Genomic DNA, 19145 nt, shown 5'->3' with positions numbered 1-19145 from the left:
CTTAATGCCAACCGCTTCCCCGAGTTTACTGACTGACTAGGATTCTGACCCGAGACACATCGTGGACAGCGTTGGTGAGTCAGACATTAATCTCTTAGAAATGCAGTCAATGGATTGTTATTGCTTATAGTTAGCAAATCTAAATAGTACCCTTGTCGTGTCGTCTTCATCTCCACCACCTTATCAAAATATTTTTAGCCCTGTCCTTCTTACCATGGCTTATGACCTGTCAATCTGAGCAAAACATCGTGAAAAAATGCAGGCGATATATGGGAGGCTGTGGTCCGACAGTGATGCAGAAGGGGGTTTGAACAAAGACTCATGCTACGGTGCCTTACTGCACTGCTTAACGGATTTGTTGTGTAGTTCAAATATAGGTGCTTTGCTGTAGGAGAAAAATAAGGATCAACATATTTTAATTATTTATCATTCAAGAATGAACATAATTTGCTAGATCTTGTATTCTGTTTACCTTGATTACTCAACCCCCCAAACAAAATATCCAACAAAAAACATCCTCATTTTCGCTAGAAAGTTTAAACTCGCTTCAAATTCAATGACCTATTCTCAGAGAAAAAAGTAGAAAAGGTGAGTTTTAGTCACACAGCATTCAGGGGAAGAAGAAATCAATATACATCACAGTGGAAGCATAGCTTTGTTGTTTAAATCTAAGAGGAACAGAAGAGGCAGAGCTAGTCACCATTACCTTGGGCTTCTTCCAGTAATCCTGAGGTAGATATCCTACAGGAATGCTGGGGCCTTATGGCTTACAGCAATCCAGTAATGATATAAAAGGTGATCGGAAGTTAGATTAACACTGGGCCGTCTGAAGGCCTGTTCAAGAGGATTCCTCTTGAAAGCAGAAATTACATGGTACTCTGAGAAAGAAAAGCTGCGTAACAGCTTTGATATGTAAAGTTCAATGGTTTTCAAAGTACATTGCAGCGTGCAGTATTTACTTTAGTATGCTATTTAAGTAACCATCCTAGCTCTTCTAATAACCACAAAAACTAAAACAGCTATAAGCTTTAAACCTAAGATACTGTTAAACTGGTTCTTATTATATCGAAGTTTTTTAAACCTTTATCTTCAGAATATTTTACTGTAGCTTCTCTTTCTGGTCCTCTTCCCTACCGTCAGTTGATTTTGAGAATTCAGAGCAATTTCAGTTTACATAGCATGTAAAGCTATTTAAATATCCATCTGTATTTCATAAAGAAGGCTATTCTAATCTTTAAAATGAAGAACACTTTAAAAAAAGTAGGCCGAGGACTTTGCAAGCATCTGAAGTGCATTTCAAATTACCCATATTCAAGCTTTTTTAAAAAACATTGTTAGGATTGGACTCCAGGTCAAACTCTCGTTGACAACTGAAAGTTCTTCACATGGCAGACACGTACATCTTAAAAAACTACATCAGAATTCACTTTATCTTTGTAGTCATCTCTTGTAACTTCATTCCATTGCTTACAGGAAGCCTTTAAATACCTCAATTAGAATCGTAATATAAATGAAGCCAGCAACTTTCCAACTTCAGCTGAAATGATAAGGCTTATAAATATAGATACATAAAACAGCAAAAGCAAGTAAAAAGGGTGAAGAAAGTAGTCAAGAGATATAATATGGATTTAAGTATTTAAGATAAAGAAGAAAACTAATAATCTTTACTGAGAAATTATTTCTAAAAACATGTAGAGCTAATTAACAGCTTTACCATACCAGCCAGCTTGCGTTGCTATTTATTACAGAGCTCTTAAGCCTATTACAGAGCTCTTAAGATGCGGGTTACATTTTAGTCGGGATATCTAAGATGAAAAGAAGTGGCCATACTTAGAGATTACTTTTCCCTCAGCGGGAATAGAGGAAGTCTCATGTAACCATCTGAAGACTAAGAGCCACCTCAATCGACAATTAACTGAAGCTAGACACGACAAAAAAGCTTCAAGTGCAAAACTTGTCGTACACCCTCCGTTATGCAGCTGTATAAAGTAATCCCAATGTTGAGCTCTTTACTCATATATTTACAGGAAGGTTGGCATTAAACCCAACATTAGTACTGCTCCTCTCGGCAATGCTTTTCTCTGCACACTACCCACGCTCTACAGATTAAGCCGTTGAAGCATCAAGCAGAAAAATCAGTTCTGCCATACTTTAAGAAAATTGAATTAAAAAAACAGGAACAAAATGGAAGCGATAACTCTACAAGGAGAGAAAATCAACGGAAGAGAACAAAAAAACATGAGGCACTGCAAAATTGAGTTATGGCTGTTATACTAATTTCAAGTATAAAAATAAAATTTGACCTACAGACTATAGCCTGTGCTTTTATTACTGATCTTATTTTTCTATTAAAGCTCATAAAAAAAGAAATATGACATACCAACTTCACTCCAGTAGAAAGCGTTGGTACCACATGTTGTACAGTTGTATACCATGATATTTCTTGGTCTGGAGGGGAAAAAGACCAAAGAGCACATCAGAAGACAAAAAAACACACAAAACACATCAAAAGCCATATCTAAAGTTATCTTTGCCCTCACCATCATTTACATAAAGCAAAAGTTGTCAGCCTCACGTTAGGTTTTTTGCTTCCTGAATCCTTCCAGTATTTTAATCCATCTTTAACATCTGTATATATGATAGTTTATAATTATAACTATGTATATATATAAAACTGTGTGTATATATACATACATAAATGACAAAAAAAGTATATATTTTTCCCCAGAGAAGGCTTTGCCTACATTATTCTAAGTCATACTGATTGCACTGAGGCCCAGGAAAAAAAAAATCAGGTATAGCTTATACAATAGTATCATAGGTGATGTCTTCCTCCTCATCGTCAAATGTTGGCCATTATCCTAAGTTACACTCTGCTGGACTAAAGCTGTTAAAACCTTAGAACCCTTTTGTCCTAGATGAATAGCAGGACACCGATCAGAAGTTCAACAGAAGACTGATTTATCAAAATGCACAGTACCATCACTTCAAAGTACTCAGTGCTTTCAATTGTCACCTGCTGTACCTATTAACTCCAGAATACTAGGCTGCAGACAGTGTCATACTGACAACAACCTCTACTGGAACAAGACCTGCTACTGCACCATTGGTAGCTCTCATTGTTCAAAGAATTCCTTTTCCTGCCTTAAAAGAGAAAAAAGACAAGACGCACCAGTAAAACGCAAGAAGCTTTGCTGTCTCCAAAAGGAAGAAACATTTTTTCATTACTTACAGCAATGAAGAGGCCACTAGGTCCACTGAAGTTATCAATCCATCCCTATCACAAGCAGGTAGGAAGGAAAGGTTTTCGTCTAGTGAAGTCAACAGTTTAAAGTGGAAATTTGACAAGTTAACCCAGGAGAGCAATACTAATTTCCATGTGTCTAAATGAAGTTCTTCCATAGTAACTTGTTATATCATCAGATTTTGCTACAACTCAGACATGAGATCGACCTGTAGTTTCACTGGCCCCTCCAGGTGAGTAGCTAGCTTGTTATTTCTTAGCTAATAAACCGCAAAGTATTTCCTACATAAATACATTTTGTTGAAAATATTTCACTAGCTTATATCAACTCAGTTTAACAGTCAATAGCAAAACTGCTTATCTGTCTTTTGTGTTGGTTTTTTTTTTTTTTGAATTTTCACATAGACATTTTCACTCAACTTCAATGCCAGTGTTTAAACATTACATACTTAATTAAAATTTATATACTTACTGTCTGACATCTATGTATATTGTACCTACTCAAAAAGGCATGTGATGTTGATGTATTTTTAAGTGCTTACGAAATATTCAGCGTTGAACTGGAAAAGCCGTTCCAGCGCTATCTCCCATACTGGAAGAAGCATATAGCATATATACTATACATCAATGTAACAGAGTTCATAAAGCTTCTGCCATCCCCTGCCTTGGCTAAAACAAGTGGAGTCCAAACAGTTTTACGTCCTGCAGACCCCAGTTTCATTAATGATACTATTCAGCTATTGACACACCAAAGCACCTCGAAGAGGGAAAACAGATGAAATTACCTTTCTTACTTCACGATTCTGTATAACTATTTTGTGTGTAAAACAGTATCTCCCATTGTGACAGATGTGTATTGTTCTATGCTTAGAAGTAATTTATCCCCTAAGCTTCCCACATACGAATGCTGTATTTGATATCTTTTGTATGAGAGTTGTTATTCAGAAGCAGTCAAGCCACAGCTTTAAGTTTAAAAGATTTTCCTCTATGAAGGTCACTACATACACAAGCTGTCAGTACGTGCTACAGTTTACAGGCGTGAGTCATGTGAAAACTCAACGTACAGGAAAAGGCTCCTTCCAGCTAGCACCAACAACAGATGGCCTTATAACGGCTATGTTTATTTTTGCAGCTTCTTGCTGTACTACATATTCGGCTAAGGCTTTTGCATAAGTGTAAGTGTTAGGCCTATCGCCAATCAGTTTAGGTGTAAGATCGTTCACCAGGCCATCATCCATCCACCTACAAAAACAAAATAAGAGGCAAGTGTAAGTTACCGCGTACTATTCTACTGGGGAAGCGAAGAAAAAAGGATAACTAGATAAATCAAAAATAATTCTGCAAGTAAAATTAAAATACAATCTTTTCTTCAAAATACCACCCAGGAAAACAAACGCGGAAGTATTATCATTACCTCAGTTCATTTTTAATGCTACTGCTGTTATATCTATAATAAGTAGTAAAATGTCTTCCTTACCTTGATAATTATGAAACTAAAAATGATTACCTTACAAAAGGTAAGATTTTCTATGACATGGAGGAAGGGATAGACTGATTTAGAGATATGATTATTATTATTAATTACATTGTATATGACTCATCTCATACTTGTCCCATTTCACTTAGGGCTTGACAGCTACTAAATAAGACTACTAGATAAGACCTCAGGACAGCAAATGTACACAGGCAATACAGAACAAGTAACTTTCCCCTAGTAACATCCAATTTAAGAGTAAAAATCTATAGAACACGGGTATTCAGAAAGCACCAACATTAAAGACCTAACAGAACTGCTTGTACATTTTTGTTTCTGAGCAGTTAAAAGTATTTCAGTATATCAGACCGATCTTGCAATGGCCTTAGGTGGAAGTAGTGAAGGTTGCTGCTAAAGGTGAGCTGCTGTCTTAGTTCTCTCTGTCCTTCACAGTACCAGCACCAGTACATCTGGAACAGTGCAGCTTTCTTCTGTTTGTTTTTAATAGCTCCTGATCTAGCTCCTCATACAGCCGAAGAGCCACCAGTCTCAGCATACAGGAGGCTTCAGGAATGGCCTGGAGCATCTCCCTCTTTCAGCACTGCTCCACACCTAGCTCAGCTTAAAAGCGACCATGAAACCTTAGCCTATTTCCCTTACAGGAAAGGGTAGCATCAGCCATGTATTAGACTAACAGAACACCATCAGCCAGTTTCTTCATCTTTGTTTCTTAATCATTGGTTGGTACTTCATTACTAGGAAGGCACGTGGTTACAGATTACTGAAGTAACTTGATAAAATAACACATACTCAAGAGAATCCATCAGTTTCTTGGGATCAACAGGAGGTGGATAAACAATTTCCTCAATGTGTTTTCGACTGCAATATGCATACGCAGTCGAAACACGTATGAATACTTCTAGATTCGTCATTCGGTGTGCCAATGAGAGGAGCTGTTTCGCGGAAAGCACATTTAACTGAACAGCATCTCTGTTGATTAAACAGAAACTTGATTAGTAGAAAGCAAAACGAAAACAGCAAGCAAAAAGAAATAACCAGTCAATCCCCTAATTCTTTCCTAAATGCTTCAGTGGTGGCTGTTTATACAGTAATTCTAACATTCTGGACCCCTTCCTCCACCCCCCAAAAACACTATGGAAGTTAGTATCCTAACCTTCTACTCAGAACAACATGACACATTCCATCTAGAAATTTCTCTCTGTCTTCAGGATAGTTTTCCTAAGTTTCCCCTTGTTCTTACTGGCATCCTCGTGCTCTGTTACTAAACAGGCAAAGTCAGCGTACCTTTGATCTGCTCAAGCTAAATTCTAATCCAGTAAGTTTTTCCTAAAATGTGATGGAACAACTGCAACAGGACACCTAGCTGCCAAATGATATAAATGCCAGTCAATTTTAACAGCAGCTTTGAGCTTCCTAGGTCAAGACCTCAGAATGAAGGTTTAGGGGGGCTAGTAAGTTGGAAGTGATTATCATCTTCATGTAAGATAGCACAAGACTCAATAGTGCAACAGGATTACAGGAAGGAAGAAAAAGTGAAAGGAGGAAAAAATAAATAAATCAAGATCCACACTTTCATCGCTCCAACCTGACTGCTTCTCATTAAAATAGAGTCCTTAAGTACACTGTAGCAGGCAAGGTATATCTCTACATTTTGCACTGTATCAGAACACAGCTTATGGCCCAACTGCTACGATGATTTTTATGTATTTCAGATCTTCTCTCCAGCCTCTAAAAACTTATTACAAGCACTAGCCTTGTTTACAATGTACAAATCAATTAAGTTTTAAGAGTACTGCTAAAAAAAAATCAAATCAAATCAAAATCTTTGCATTGGTGTTACAGTTTAAGGATTCTTTATCACACATTATTACTAAAACATTAGGTGGGCAATGGACAAGGAACCCCCGTCCCAAAGCAATTAAGTCCAGAAAGTGTTACCTCGGAAAAAGTTACTTTATCTAAAATAACGGGTTTTAAGTCTTCAGTGCTTCTTTCAAGAGGTCAAAGGAAAGAGGTTCATAATCATAGCTGTAAGCATTGTTTTAAGATATAGAAACACACAGCCAATACAAATCAGGAAGGGTTCCAAAATAAGCCAAAGTATTTTGCTTTCTTGGCTTTATTCCTACCACTGACCCTGAGCTAAATACTTTGAACTTTACATCAACTAATCCCAGTAATAAATATGTGAAGGCTGCTGGAAGTGATACTCAGATTTGTCATGTTCCTCAGAAAAACAAAAAAAATGCCATTCTAGCACATCTGCTATGTGCTCCGGCCTCAAATCCTTCCTAAGAAGCTAATTTTCTATTTTGCTAAGCAATGCACTAGGCCCTCCAGGAAAGTGTAAACTGCCAGAAGCTTGCTGTATCAAGACCTTTCCACCAGTTTTTCCAATCACATTGAAGTCCCTCTAGACTTTTCATAGGTTGGCAGTTCCCTAGCAGTGCAGGTCCATGAAATAGCGATAAATAGGGGCTACCTTATGTCATTTCAGTATACAGTTCAGCATTCTCACAGAAGTAGTGCCAACATTTTAACAACTCAAAATATTTCTCAACTCAGATTTTCTTTACCTAAGAGTTGCTTTACATTCATAAAAATTGGAGTTATTTTTCACAAAGTCATTTCTCCAAATTGTTTATTTATTCCAGTGTTTCAACACTGAATCAGGTCATTTTTTCTAGAAAGCAAATATCTTTTCTTGCTTTTGGGAATCCTTTTTTTATTATTATTATTTCCTTAATAAACTCTGTACAAGATGGAAGTTATTCAATTTTGAGTTTTAAGCTTTCTCCCTCCGCACCTAATTCTCCCTACACCCTCCAACGCAAACTTGCATTCTTCTTACTGGAGGACTTTCTGAAGGCTGGGCAACATTTAATTCGCTGTTGGTTCATCAACTAAAGAAAGCAAGTACTAGAGCTTCCGCCCCATCCCAGTTTTGGGGAAAAGTTATCCTCTGAAAAGATACACTTGCTTTCTAACAAGGGGAGCTAAAGGAATAGTTTGTGTTCTCTTACACAAAAGAAGCTCCGATATGAGTAGTGAGCACAGTACGTACTGCTTCAGATTATTTATACCCTCTTCAGCCATCCCAGAAATCAGAGCAACACGTGATGTTAGGAAGACTTGGAAAAGCAGTATGTTCTCGAGTCTCTCTCAATTTTTTCCCTTCAAAATGCCTTTGAAATTCAGGTACCGGAATTCAGTAAAAACACCAAGGGGCCTATAACACAGTACAAAAATCATGTTTTGCTTCTAAGCACCAAAAATGGATGTCTTTTTGCCTAAAGCTTGAAAAAGATGTGATTTCTTTCATGTCAAATCGTGTATTCTAACTGCTGGCAAAGCAGGTTTAAATAACGTATCTTCTGTCCGTCTATGAAAAGCAAATGAACACCCAATAGCGAGTTTTAGGTAGGGAGAAAAGTTTAACACCCAAGGGGGAATCATTAAATTGACCAGACACACAAAAAACAAATGAGATTAGTAGTCAGACAGCCTGAATATTTGCAAGATTTTGCAGACACCTGATTCACCCCTTCCCTCTGAATACCATCAGCTTACCAAACTAGAGAATACAGTATTTTAAACTCACCTTAGCATTTCATTGAATCTGACTGTTGCAGCACAATGAAATATAATACTGATGCAGTCTGTAAGTTTTGGTTGGATTGGGCTACTACGGTCCAGTTCGGGCTGTGTAAGTTCACTTGCAATTACTATTATTTTTTCTTTGAAGTCAGGCTGCTCCTCTCTCAACCTGTCAAAGAGCTGTCAAAAAAATACCAGGACTAAAAATTCAAACTAATAGCCAGTGAAGATAAAAGACGCATGTTTTATAAGTGAAGATAAAACACATTTTCTGCCCATATATAACTACATTGCCTTATTTCTCAAAATCAGTAGTGTTAAGATAGTGTTTTAGGAGTCCTACAACACGTTACTGACTTACCATGAACATATTCAGTGATGAAGTTGTTCGTATACTTTTTAACCCAAGTGGTGAAAACAGAAGTATTGCATGCGTTGCACAGAAAGCAGTGAGATTTCGATGTATACTTCTAAAAAGGAGGAAGAAAACAAAGGAAAAGGCTACAAGCGGGACACAAGCAGCAAGAGAGGAACTGGGTGGACGGACAGCCAGCGGGGCAGAGGGACAGAAGAACCACCCAGGGGCAGGGAGTAGGACAGATGTGATCGACAGGGTTGGACAGAGAGCCCAACAGAGACACAACTGCGACAGCCAGGATGACCAAGAGTAATAATAGCAATTTTACTCTTACTGACATCAGAGAGTGTTGGTTTGGGATGAAATCAGAGTTTTAGTTTTTGGATCAGAGATGACTCTGTTGAACAGTCTCTGCCTTTCCAGTATGCGAAAGGAAAAGCCACGAGGATAAGCACAGAAGTATGAAGCTATCATTACCAACAGAGATGCTGGAAGTAGGCTTCTCAGTATCACTTTTGGTACTCGTGGAATAATTGCCTGAAGTAACTAGGCAAATTAAACTAATATTCACATTTTAAAGAAAATGTACAGCATTGAAGAAGCTTTCAGGGTGGAGGGTAGCTGCGCTACCTAAGCGTTACCTAGGCCTCTAACTTTACATGCTGTCGCACTAGGGGAACTTGGTGTGCTAACTCTAAGGAACAGTACAGAGCGTAGAGCGGAGTGGAGACATCACGGATAGGCCCTGTGACGAGATGGGGACCCGATGCTCTTGTGCACACTGAGACCGATAAGCTGCACGTTTGCTACCCTGAGCCAACGACCTGTCATGGTTTTGACAAAACGCTGTACTCTAGTGAACTTTTGCTCATTATATCATCATTATAATACCGAAACACACCTCCACCCCAAAAGCTCCATGCCTCCAAGGTGCGACCACCCCTCACTGAGCGTGCAATCTGAATTTCTCCTTTAAACAAAAGCAAGAAAACTTTCTACCAATCATAACCAAGATATGCCTGACTAGAGTCACTCAAGCTCCACCTAAAAGGACAGAAAATAGTCATAGAATATCCTGAGTTGGAAGGGACCCACAAGGATCGTCAAGTCCAACTCCTGGAACCACACAGGTCAACCCAAAAATTCAGACCATGTCACTAAGCGCACGGTCCAAACGCTTCTTGAACTCCAACAGGCTTGGTGCAGTGACTACCGCCCTGGGGAGACTGTTCCAGTGCACGACAACCCTCTCAGTGAAGAACCTCTTCCTGATGTCTAGCCTGAACTTCTCCTGCCGCAGCTTGACACCATTCCTGCGGGTCCTATCACTGGTCACTAAAGAGAACAGATCAGCGGACAACGTAAATTGGCTTAAGTGAAAGGGGATGTTAGGGAAGATACCATCACGAAGGATACCTTTCTGACTTCTGGGATCAGTCGACGGGCTGAGCCTCTTTTCCCCCCGCGTTGGGATGTCATGGGGTAAGATTTGAACGCTTGGTTGTACCAGGTGTCTCCATGGAAACTTAGAAATCTCTAGAGCCTTTGTGCCTTTTAACGCATTAATAGCCAGGACGAGTGCCTGTGTATTTCACGCATGCTCACTTGCTTTTGCGGACAGTGAATTTATCTCTGGCAATCCAAAGAACCTGTGTCCCTGTTGCTGTAATAAACTGCCCTTCATTGCATTGTTCCTAGCTGTGATAGTTCTCATTGAATGCGACTACATCAAGGACGTGCTACATTATTGGTGAATCCGTGACCGTCATAGTTCAGTAACCTGAATCCAACCAGACCCGTAACAGTTAGTCAGCTACGCCCCTTAACACGACAGTATTTCATAGGGAAAAACATAAAGCCTAAGATTTCTCATCCCTGAGGCCTTGGGAGACAGGCAGAGAAGGAATCCGAGACTCTTAGTGTCTCCTGAGAATCGCAGCTTACAGTTACTCCACGTCTTCTGGTCTCACAGGATGAGGCAGAGGTATCATTAATTCCTTCTCCATCTCGCTGGAAAGAGCTTTTCTCCTCTCTGTGACAAAGGAAAAAAAATGCTATGATCGTGGGAGTCATTATACAAAGCCACGCTCGGTGAATTCACTATTACAGTTAAGATCGTTTTTAATCAAAAACACCTTGGCAGCAATGTTACCACTGCAAACATAGCGCTGCAAAAAAATTCAACTCAAGAGAAAGAAAAGGGCGAGCTAAAAGGACAAATAACGTGACCAAAGGCATCTGCAACAACCATCTGGTAGATGGTTGTCCGTAGCCCTCGGATTTCATGGTCGCCTTTCCTGACAAACGAATCCTGGAAGAACAGAAAAGATACACAACGTGTCCACTAAAACTTTTGGGGAGACTACTGAAAAGAAAAACAAAAAAAATAGAAACAGCAAGCGGCCAGTACGTCAGTTTTGTTAACAGAGTAACATTAAAATACTAGAAATTTCCACGTTCTGTGTAGCCCCAAGGTGGTGCTGGGTACATCCACTGATATTAACGGGGTGGCACAATGTAAGAGATAGTTAATAGACCAGGTACACCTGAGGTGCACAGATTGCATATTCCAGGCGACAAAAAAGGCACAGCTTGGCACCCAGTTTGGATCAGTTTGCATATGAGTCTGCTGATACAGGAGTATATGCAACAAGCAGAGAAGTCTTTTACTCCACAGACTCAGTTTCATTACGTATATACAGACATATACATATGTATGTATATATATATTTATATAACAAACAAACAGTTTAAACTTTATAACCACTTGAGTAACAACCGTTAGCTACACCTACGCTTAAAGCCAGGACTACACTTACGTGATTAAGTAAACATGGAGCCTTATCTGTGAAACGCTGGGAATGCCCCATAACCGCTGGGCATCTTATGCACAGCGTACATAATTTTTGCACAAATGTGCATCTTAATACACAAGGAGGAGGGGCGAGGCGACAAAGGTTTTTAGAGACGCGTCAAGACCAGAACAACCACTGGGCAATCGCTCAAATGTGCAAAGCTCAGCTAAAACCTGCGCAATTCCACTGAAGGAAGGAGGCTACCTACTTGTCTGCTTAAAACAACCTCCACAAAGAACATATTACAAAATCAGAAATGAAACCATCGTCCAGCAAAACAAACATCTGGAATACAAAGGGCTAAAACTGACAGCTGAGGTTTGATTCTTTAGCAATGTCAAATGTGTTCAGATCCTACCTGACTTCTCGTGGATGGTGGTGTTGCAGCACAGAAATGAGGGGATCGGGAAGATCACAACAGGCCAAATGTGGTGCTGAGCTCCTAAAGGAGCTGGTGGGATAGCACTGATGAGAGTGAGACAGGCTGTCAGCCTTCTGCACGAGCTGAAGAAAAGGAGCCCAAGTGTCGGAAGAAGCTGTTTCTTCTCATACTTCATTTAATACATAGCGTCTTTAAATCCGGGGCGTCTCCTTAGGGAACAGATAAAGAGGTAGAGCCAGCGGCTCCAAGGACACTTCAGGATCTTAGTTCTTTTTGTAGTTAGCTGCTATCCATAAAATCACACCAGTTAAAATGGAGAGTTATGTTAAAAATTCTGGATAATAACAAAAGTATGGGATTAAAAAAAAAAAAAACAAACACACGTTTGCATGGAAAGGAGGTCAAATTATCTCTTTCATTTCCCAATTCCCCTGCAAACTCTATGCTCAGCTCCTCTTAACTCACTCACCTATCCAAACACCGGGCAGATGCATCAGTTCTCATTGTTCTTGGTAAAAAGACAACATTTTCACGCTTGCTCTCAAATATCATCTCTTTCCAGCCCACTTTCCTGCAAGCTATGCTAATTCCTCCAGACTTTTTAATATATGCTAGAAACTTCACTGTTTTATCCTAATGACCATCTCGATGGGAGTCGCCGAGCTGCTATCTTTCATTCTGCTGTCTTCACAAATACAAAGAAAACAGTACTTCAGCAATGCTCTCTGACAAACTAGGCGATACGTGCATCGACCTCATACATAAGGAAGGAAAGAATTCGTAGACAACATCCAGAAAGTATTACTTTGTTAGATATCAGAGTGGTGGGGCAGAATGACAATGCTACACAAGACTGTACCTATGCTCCTGGGATTGTACACAGTTTGCTGGAATACAAAAAAAAAAAAAAAGTAAGGTCACTGTGTGGAACAAGTTCACTCACTCCATTATTATTGTGAATGATAAGAATATTTTAGTAAGCGTTCTTTTAAAGCCGTAGAACTTTTCGGATTTATCTCAACTCGGCTTCATGAAAACTGAAACTTGCAGTGCAAAGATCATTTATAAAAGCTTTTAGCAGCTGACCTTTTAAGGCATGGATTTGGTCACCTTCCTGGTGGGTAATATTCGTCTCTCTCCCCCTTTGCCCCCCACCACCAAAAAGAAAGCTTAAAGATCACAAACTGGGACTTCTTGGAGGTGCGACTCCATTTTTCACCTTACCTAATACACACTGTTTCTTCGCTATGCTAAGCTTTCACCATGACTGCATAACAGAGTCTCACTGATACTGTTTCTGTCTGTGAGTTTCATACGACTTCCCCCAGTTGAATGAAACGAGCGTTTTCCGTTGTGATGGACGTCAAAACCAGCGATGTCTCTCGTCAGCTGTGGAGTCCTGCTGGCAGTATCACCAGCTCTCACACAACCCCATCTACCTTTTGGGGTCCGCCCCATCCGTCCTCAGCAGTGGGAAGTTCTTCCAGAAGCAAACAGACTGTTATTCGTTCCTCGGTGGAGCTGAGGCTCTGCAAGGCTTTGCTTTTTTTCTTCCCTCACTCCCCCTTCATTTCCAAGCTTAAACTTAACACATAAGCTCGTGGGGCTGCGGCGGGAACCCCCAAATCAAATCCCAGCCCCAGCATCCCACAGTCCCCTGATTCAAAGATCATAAATCCAATTTCTTTAAGTGATTTATTCTTTATTGACGGCGCCGGATGCACGGGGGATCTTTCCGCCTATCGTGCATCCCGAAGTGAAAAGCCGTCCCAAATTTATACATCACAGTGAATAATATTTTATTAACGCCTATACATATTCATTATCTAACCCCGCCTACTCTCGCTTCTCATGCTAATCAGTTTTTTGTGTCCTGCGCCTGCGCAGATCCTCTCGGTGGTCTTGGGCAGGGGTCGTCAAGCTGTGGTCGGTGGTCTCAGAGAGGAAGGCCATAAGTCTTCCTCACAGTGTACTTTTCACCCTTGGTCAGGATTCTGCTGAGTTAGCTTTCTTCCTAACCGCAAGGACTGTTTTTTTTTCTTCGATTCTTCTGCTTGTTATTTTCTTATCTTGGATTCCAATGTCTTGTTCGAGACATATTGCCCGTATATGTCCTCTTTCGAGATACATTGTCCATACATCTGTTTCCTGCCCTACACCTAATGTTCTGTTCTCCTTTAATAGTTACATTCTTAACCCTTTCTTATCTGGAATCGCCTCAGCTTCCCTAATCACCCCTACTCTCAGGCCCATCAAGCTACAAATGCACACAATGCTACAGACTGCAGTGGGCAGGTCCTTCAGGGCAGGGATGTCGTCATCTTTTCAGGTGATGTTCAGCTCCCTGAAAGGGCTGAAATACCGCGCCCATACTCACTTCCCCTACTTGATTCACACAGGTGTAGTCAGGGGAGCAGGGCCACGCCAGCACTCCCTGCTCACAAAGCCGACTGCCTACCTCCAGGTTTGCATCATTTCCCTGGATTACTGCTGCTTCTGACACATTCCTGCTACGAAAGCATAGCTCACTGGCATTACGCAACCAAACGCGTGGATTGTGCTGTCTGCAGTATTTTGTCCCACACGCTCCTGCCCCAGGACAGTTATTTAATCAGCTGGTGAGCCCGTGCCTCGAGCAAGCATCTTGCTGGGTAACCAGCTCCTAGCCTTGAGGGGACACGTGAGAACTTCCAACTTTGTTTCCTGGTAATGGTTGAAGTAAAAGCAGTAGGGAAAACCCCTGGAAGAAAAGTCTTCCTTAAGCTGAAGACCTGCAATATCGCAAAACTGCTATGAAATATTACGAAGGCAGAAGGATGGCTCAGTCAGCCCACTCTGACCAAATGTCAGTGACCTCCCAAAGGTCTTTCTGTTTGCAGGAGCCCGTTTTTCAGATACTTTTGTGCTGCTACCCTAGTGCATGCTGTGTGTTTCTCAGGCCACCTAAAATTCCTGAAATGCAACAGTTCTGGTTTTCCCACCTATTTATTATTAGTACCATTCTTTCAAGACAGTCAAAAGAAGTAATTTATGGTTTTATTTGGTAGAGAGCGAAATCACTTTCGCTATTATGCTGTCACCAAAGTCAGCTGGAACTATAACAGAATGATAAATGAGAGATAAAATAATTTTTCTTTCTTGGATAGCGTTTGCTTCAAATACTCATGCCAGGGCCAGTTTAAGGAATCCACGGGTTCCAAGGGAGGGAGGCTTGCCAAAACAGATTCTGTCTCTCTGATAATTTCTCAATGGAGCATTTCTCCCTTCGGTATTACTGGGGTAAGGACAATGACTTGGATTTCAGAGAAGCAAGGTTTGCAAGGATAGGTAGTACCTTGAGATAGATGAGATTTCAGGGATACAACCTCGATACCTACCAAAACCTGAATTCCACAATGCTGCTTCTGCAATCTGAGGGTCAAACTCTTTTGCCACAGACGGGCAGGGATATCAGACCAGCGCAGAGGATCGCTTCAGGAGTCAGCAGAAGTGGTAACGAGAGAGCTGCATCCCTCTGTGATAGATACCTGTGCCCAAACAAGCTTTCCTTCCGCTCACAGGGGAAAAGACCTGGCGTCCTACAAGAAGTCTCACGTCTACCACTTTGGGGGGCTCTCAGTCAGCTTGTCTGTGCTTCAGCTTCCCTTTGAAGGAAGTGGAAAAGTACATAAAAGCCTCCTTCTGGTATCTCGGCACTGACCTGCAAGCCAGCACCAGCAGCAGGGCTCTGTCACGCTTCGGCCCGGAGAAGAGGAGGCTCTGGGGAGACCTCATTACTACTTTTAAACACGTATAATGGACTCACAAAAAAAGACAGGCAAGGACTTTTTACCAGGGCCTGTAGTGACAGGGCAAGGCAACAGCTATAAACTGAAAGAGGACAGATTTAGATCGGACAAAAGGAAGAAATTCTTCACGATGAGGGTAGTAAGACACTGGAACGGGCTGCCCAGAGAAGTTGTGGAGGCCCCATTACTGGAGGCGCTCAAAGCTGGGCTGGACTGGGCTTTGAGCAACCTGACCTAGTGAAAGACGATGCTGATCGAGGCAAGGGAGATGGACTAGATGATCTTCAAGTGTCCCTTCCAACCCAAACCACTCTACGATTCCGTGAAAGGAATTGCCTCCCAAGTCTTTTTTGACCAACCACAACTAGCATTCTGGAAAGCCCTGCAAGCACTTGTTCATTATTTCTAGGATAATTCTTAAAGCTGAAGCGGGACAAAGTTTTGTCCACAAAGGCCTTTGGGAAGACTACTGAAAGGAAAACCAAGGCAAACCAAAAAACTAGGAACAGCAAGCGGCTAGTACGTTGGTTTTGTTAACAGAGTAACACTAACGTACCAGAAATTTCCACGTTATTTGCCCTCTACCTTGAAAAAGTCACCCAATTCTGTCAGTGTTCACCATCAGCATTTTTTTTGAATTTTCACATGGACATCCAAGAAAAACATTTCAAGTCCCCGTCACTGAGGGAGAAGAGGAGAGAAAAAAAAGAGGTGGGGGAGAAGCGCAGCCATTCCTTTCGTCGGTAACGTGAGCAAAAAGCTCAGGCGCTCGGCAACAATGTGCTTTGAAAGATGAAACACAGAAAAAACTACACGTTATATAATCTCAGCTGTAGAGTCACGTGTATGTGTACCTGCTCATTTATTCATCTGCCAGTATATTTTGCTACAGAACGTAGAAACTGCAAGGTTACTACTGCCGTTTGTAACCGATGGGATCTTCGGTAGCGTTGGTAATGGAAGATGAAATATACAATATCGCTTAGAGAAATACAAGATCGCTTAGAGAACCGGTTGTCAGAACGCAGGGAGAGGAAAACCTCCGAGGCGCAGTCCAACGATCAAGCGCGGCGAGGACCCGCGCCCGGCCGCCGCAGCCCCCACCCCTCCCGGCCCGACGCTCCGGGGAAGCGCCCCCGAAGGCTCTGGCTCGCCTCACCGCCGGCAGCCGCGCTCGCAGCCAGCGGCAACCTGCGCCTCCCGGCGCGCACGGCCCGGCCCCGGCCCCGGCCCCGGCCCCGGCTCGGGGAACGACCGGCCGCGCGCCCCGGAGCCCACGTGGCCGCCCGGCACCACAGAACTACAGCTCCCAGCATGCCGCGGGACGGAGCAGTCCATCCAACCCAGAGGAAAGTCGGCCAAGCATACACAACCCCCCCCCCGCCGCTCCGCCTCCCTCTCCCCCAGCCCCCCGAAGCCCCGCGCAGCGCAGACCCCGCAGCACACTCGGCCCGGTCCGGTGTGCCGCGGCGCGGCGCCGCCCCCGCCCCGCGGAACGGCCTTTCCGCAGAAGCCGCCGACCGCGTGGCGCCCCGACCGCCCGCCCTGCCCCGTCCTTTCTGGGGGCAGCACCGACCACCAACCTCGTTGCGGCACCGCGCCTCGGCGGCCCGGCCCGTCCCGTCCGGGCCCGTCCCGGCTCCCGCTCCGGAGAAGGGCGCCTCCATTTTGCCGCGGGCAGGGGTCCTGCGGCGCCGCCCGGCTCCCCCTCCCTAGGCGAGAGCGGCAGAGTCGCAGGCAGGGCTTCCCGGAGCAGCGCTGATGTGCGAGCCACAAAAAAAAAAAAAAAAAAAAAAGCATGCCACTCACAGCTTTATGCGTTTACGCAACTTAGGGCAGAGATTGCCCGTGTTGCCCTTTTTTTTTGTTGTTGTTAAGAAGGTCGGGTGTGCTTTGTCCTCTCTCATTGCATATTGCAAGAGGAACAAGAAAACCTCCTCCGGAGGCTGGAATTGCTCAAAAAAAGAGCACCCCATTAATAACACAGTTATTCGGCTGGAAATCAGTCTTGGTTATGCACAAGAACAACAGAGTTCCCGTCTCCTCACAGAGCTTAGCCACGGCGCCTCTGCTCCGCTCTACGCTCCGTACTGCTGTTCCTCTTAGAGTCAGCACGCCAGGTTCCCCCAGTGTGATCAACATCTAAGGCTGGAGGCCTCGGGATCTTTTATGCAGAGCAGCTACGCTCCACCCTGGAAGCTTCTTCAGCACTGTACCTTTTCTTTAAAATGGGAATATCAGTTTTATTTTCAGGTCACCTAAGGCAATTATTCCCCACGGCAGGGACTAGGAATGCTAAGTAGAGGAGAAAACGAGTGTTGTGGGCCTCAAGCGTGCGCAAAGAGCATAAGGAGGGCTCCTGAGGACGGGGGAACAAGGGGAAAGCTGCTTACTTCTGACAAGTCGTCCTCGATCTTCGTGCCACGGACGTTTGTCCCACACGCTCGGCGCACGAGTTAGGGGTCCCCGTACATTTGAAGGCTTCTTACCTCTGAGAAGTTCCCCCGGGCTTTCTTCCGCCAGACGATGGCTTTCCCGGGGACTCGCCGCCCCGCACGGAGAGATCCCTGCCCAAGCAGCTCACGGCCTGCGACGCCACGCGCGTGCAGCCATTCTCAGGAAGAGGCACGCGCGGCTTTACAGCCTGAGTGGGAAATGGCAAGCGTTTCCTCGGGGCAGGTTTTCCACCATCATCTGCCTCCGCAGGAAAGGGAAAAGTCGCTCCTGTCGGCTGCTCCTCCTAACATTCCTAACATCCCCCCACCTCCCCGATCCCACCTTCCCCTGCTGATTTTGGTCCTCTCGGGTCGCTGCTCGGTACCCTCTCTGCAGCTATCCCTATTGTGGGAATGGCAGACAACCCCGCAGGTCGTCCGTACCCAAAGGCCTGAAGGATCCGGTTACCCGAAAAGTTTTGACGAGAGATTACAGAAAGAGTCGCACCTCTGCGCAACGCATCCCCCTTTCCAGAGAGACGAGAAGACGTCACAGGCGACCTCCCTGTAACTTTTTCAAATTCGGCAACGGTTTGCAGTGGGTATTATGAAAAATAACATTAGAAAGAGAAGACCGGTTCCTGACAAGTTCCCGAAGCCAGGAGAACTTGCCCAATCAACCCCAAACCGTTCGCTAGAGTAACTTGTTAGTCCGTTTCCTTTTGAAAGCCAAACGAGGAGGCGCGCGTTCTACTCTTTCCCATCTGTGTTCTCGTTCCAGCTTAACCCGGCAGGCGGCCAGAGCGAATGGCTGAGTGGTGCTTTTCTCCCCACCGTGGGAGACTCGGGAAGAAAAAGTAGTTAAAGCTCGTGGGTTCGGATAAAGACAGTTTAATAGGACAAAGAAGGCAGGGAAATCATAACAACGATGAGGAGGGAACGTTGCAAAGCAAGCGATGCATGATGCTATTGCTCACCACCTGCTGACTGA

The 19145-nt window shown here is 43.3% G+C and overlaps 1 protein-coding gene across 2 annotated transcripts; it reads right to left on the bottom strand.

Moving 5' to 3' along the window:
- Window positions 1–242: 242 nt before the first annotated feature.
- LOC310889686 (fatty acyl-CoA reductase 1-like) lies at window positions 243–19137 on the bottom strand. Of its 2 annotated transcripts, XM_083817548.1 has the most exons (9): window positions 17303–19137; window positions 11908–12140; window positions 10650–10726; window positions 8341–8516; window positions 5529–5708; window positions 4309–4486; window positions 3233–3277; window positions 2381–2448; window positions 243–1537 (listed from the first exon to the last, which is right to left on the bottom strand). In XM_083817548.1, the coding sequence occupies exons 2-8, from the start codon at window positions 12104–12106 to the stop codon at window positions 2386–2388; spliced, it is 918 nt and encodes a 305-aa protein (XP_083673674.1). In that variant the 5' UTR covers window positions 12107–12140; window positions 17303–19137; the 3' UTR covers window positions 243–1537; window positions 2381–2385. The 2 variants fall into 2 exon arrangements, with proteins under 2 accessions (XP_083673674.1, XP_083673675.1); XM_083817549.1 differs by lacking the exons at window positions 243–1537; window positions 2381–2448; window positions 3233–3277 and adding an exon at window positions 3404–4001 and having other exon boundaries at window positions 17303–19135.
- Window positions 19138–19145: the final 8 nt, after the last annotated feature.

Source organism: Anser anser, assembly GCF_964211835.1.
Source record: "Anser anser genome assembly, chromosome: Z".
Lineage (NCBI taxonomy): Eukaryota > Metazoa > Chordata > Aves > Anseriformes > Anatidae > Anser > Anser anser.
The sequence above is the reverse complement of the archived record's forward strand: the minus strand, read 5'-3'. Positions and strand labels throughout refer to the sequence as shown.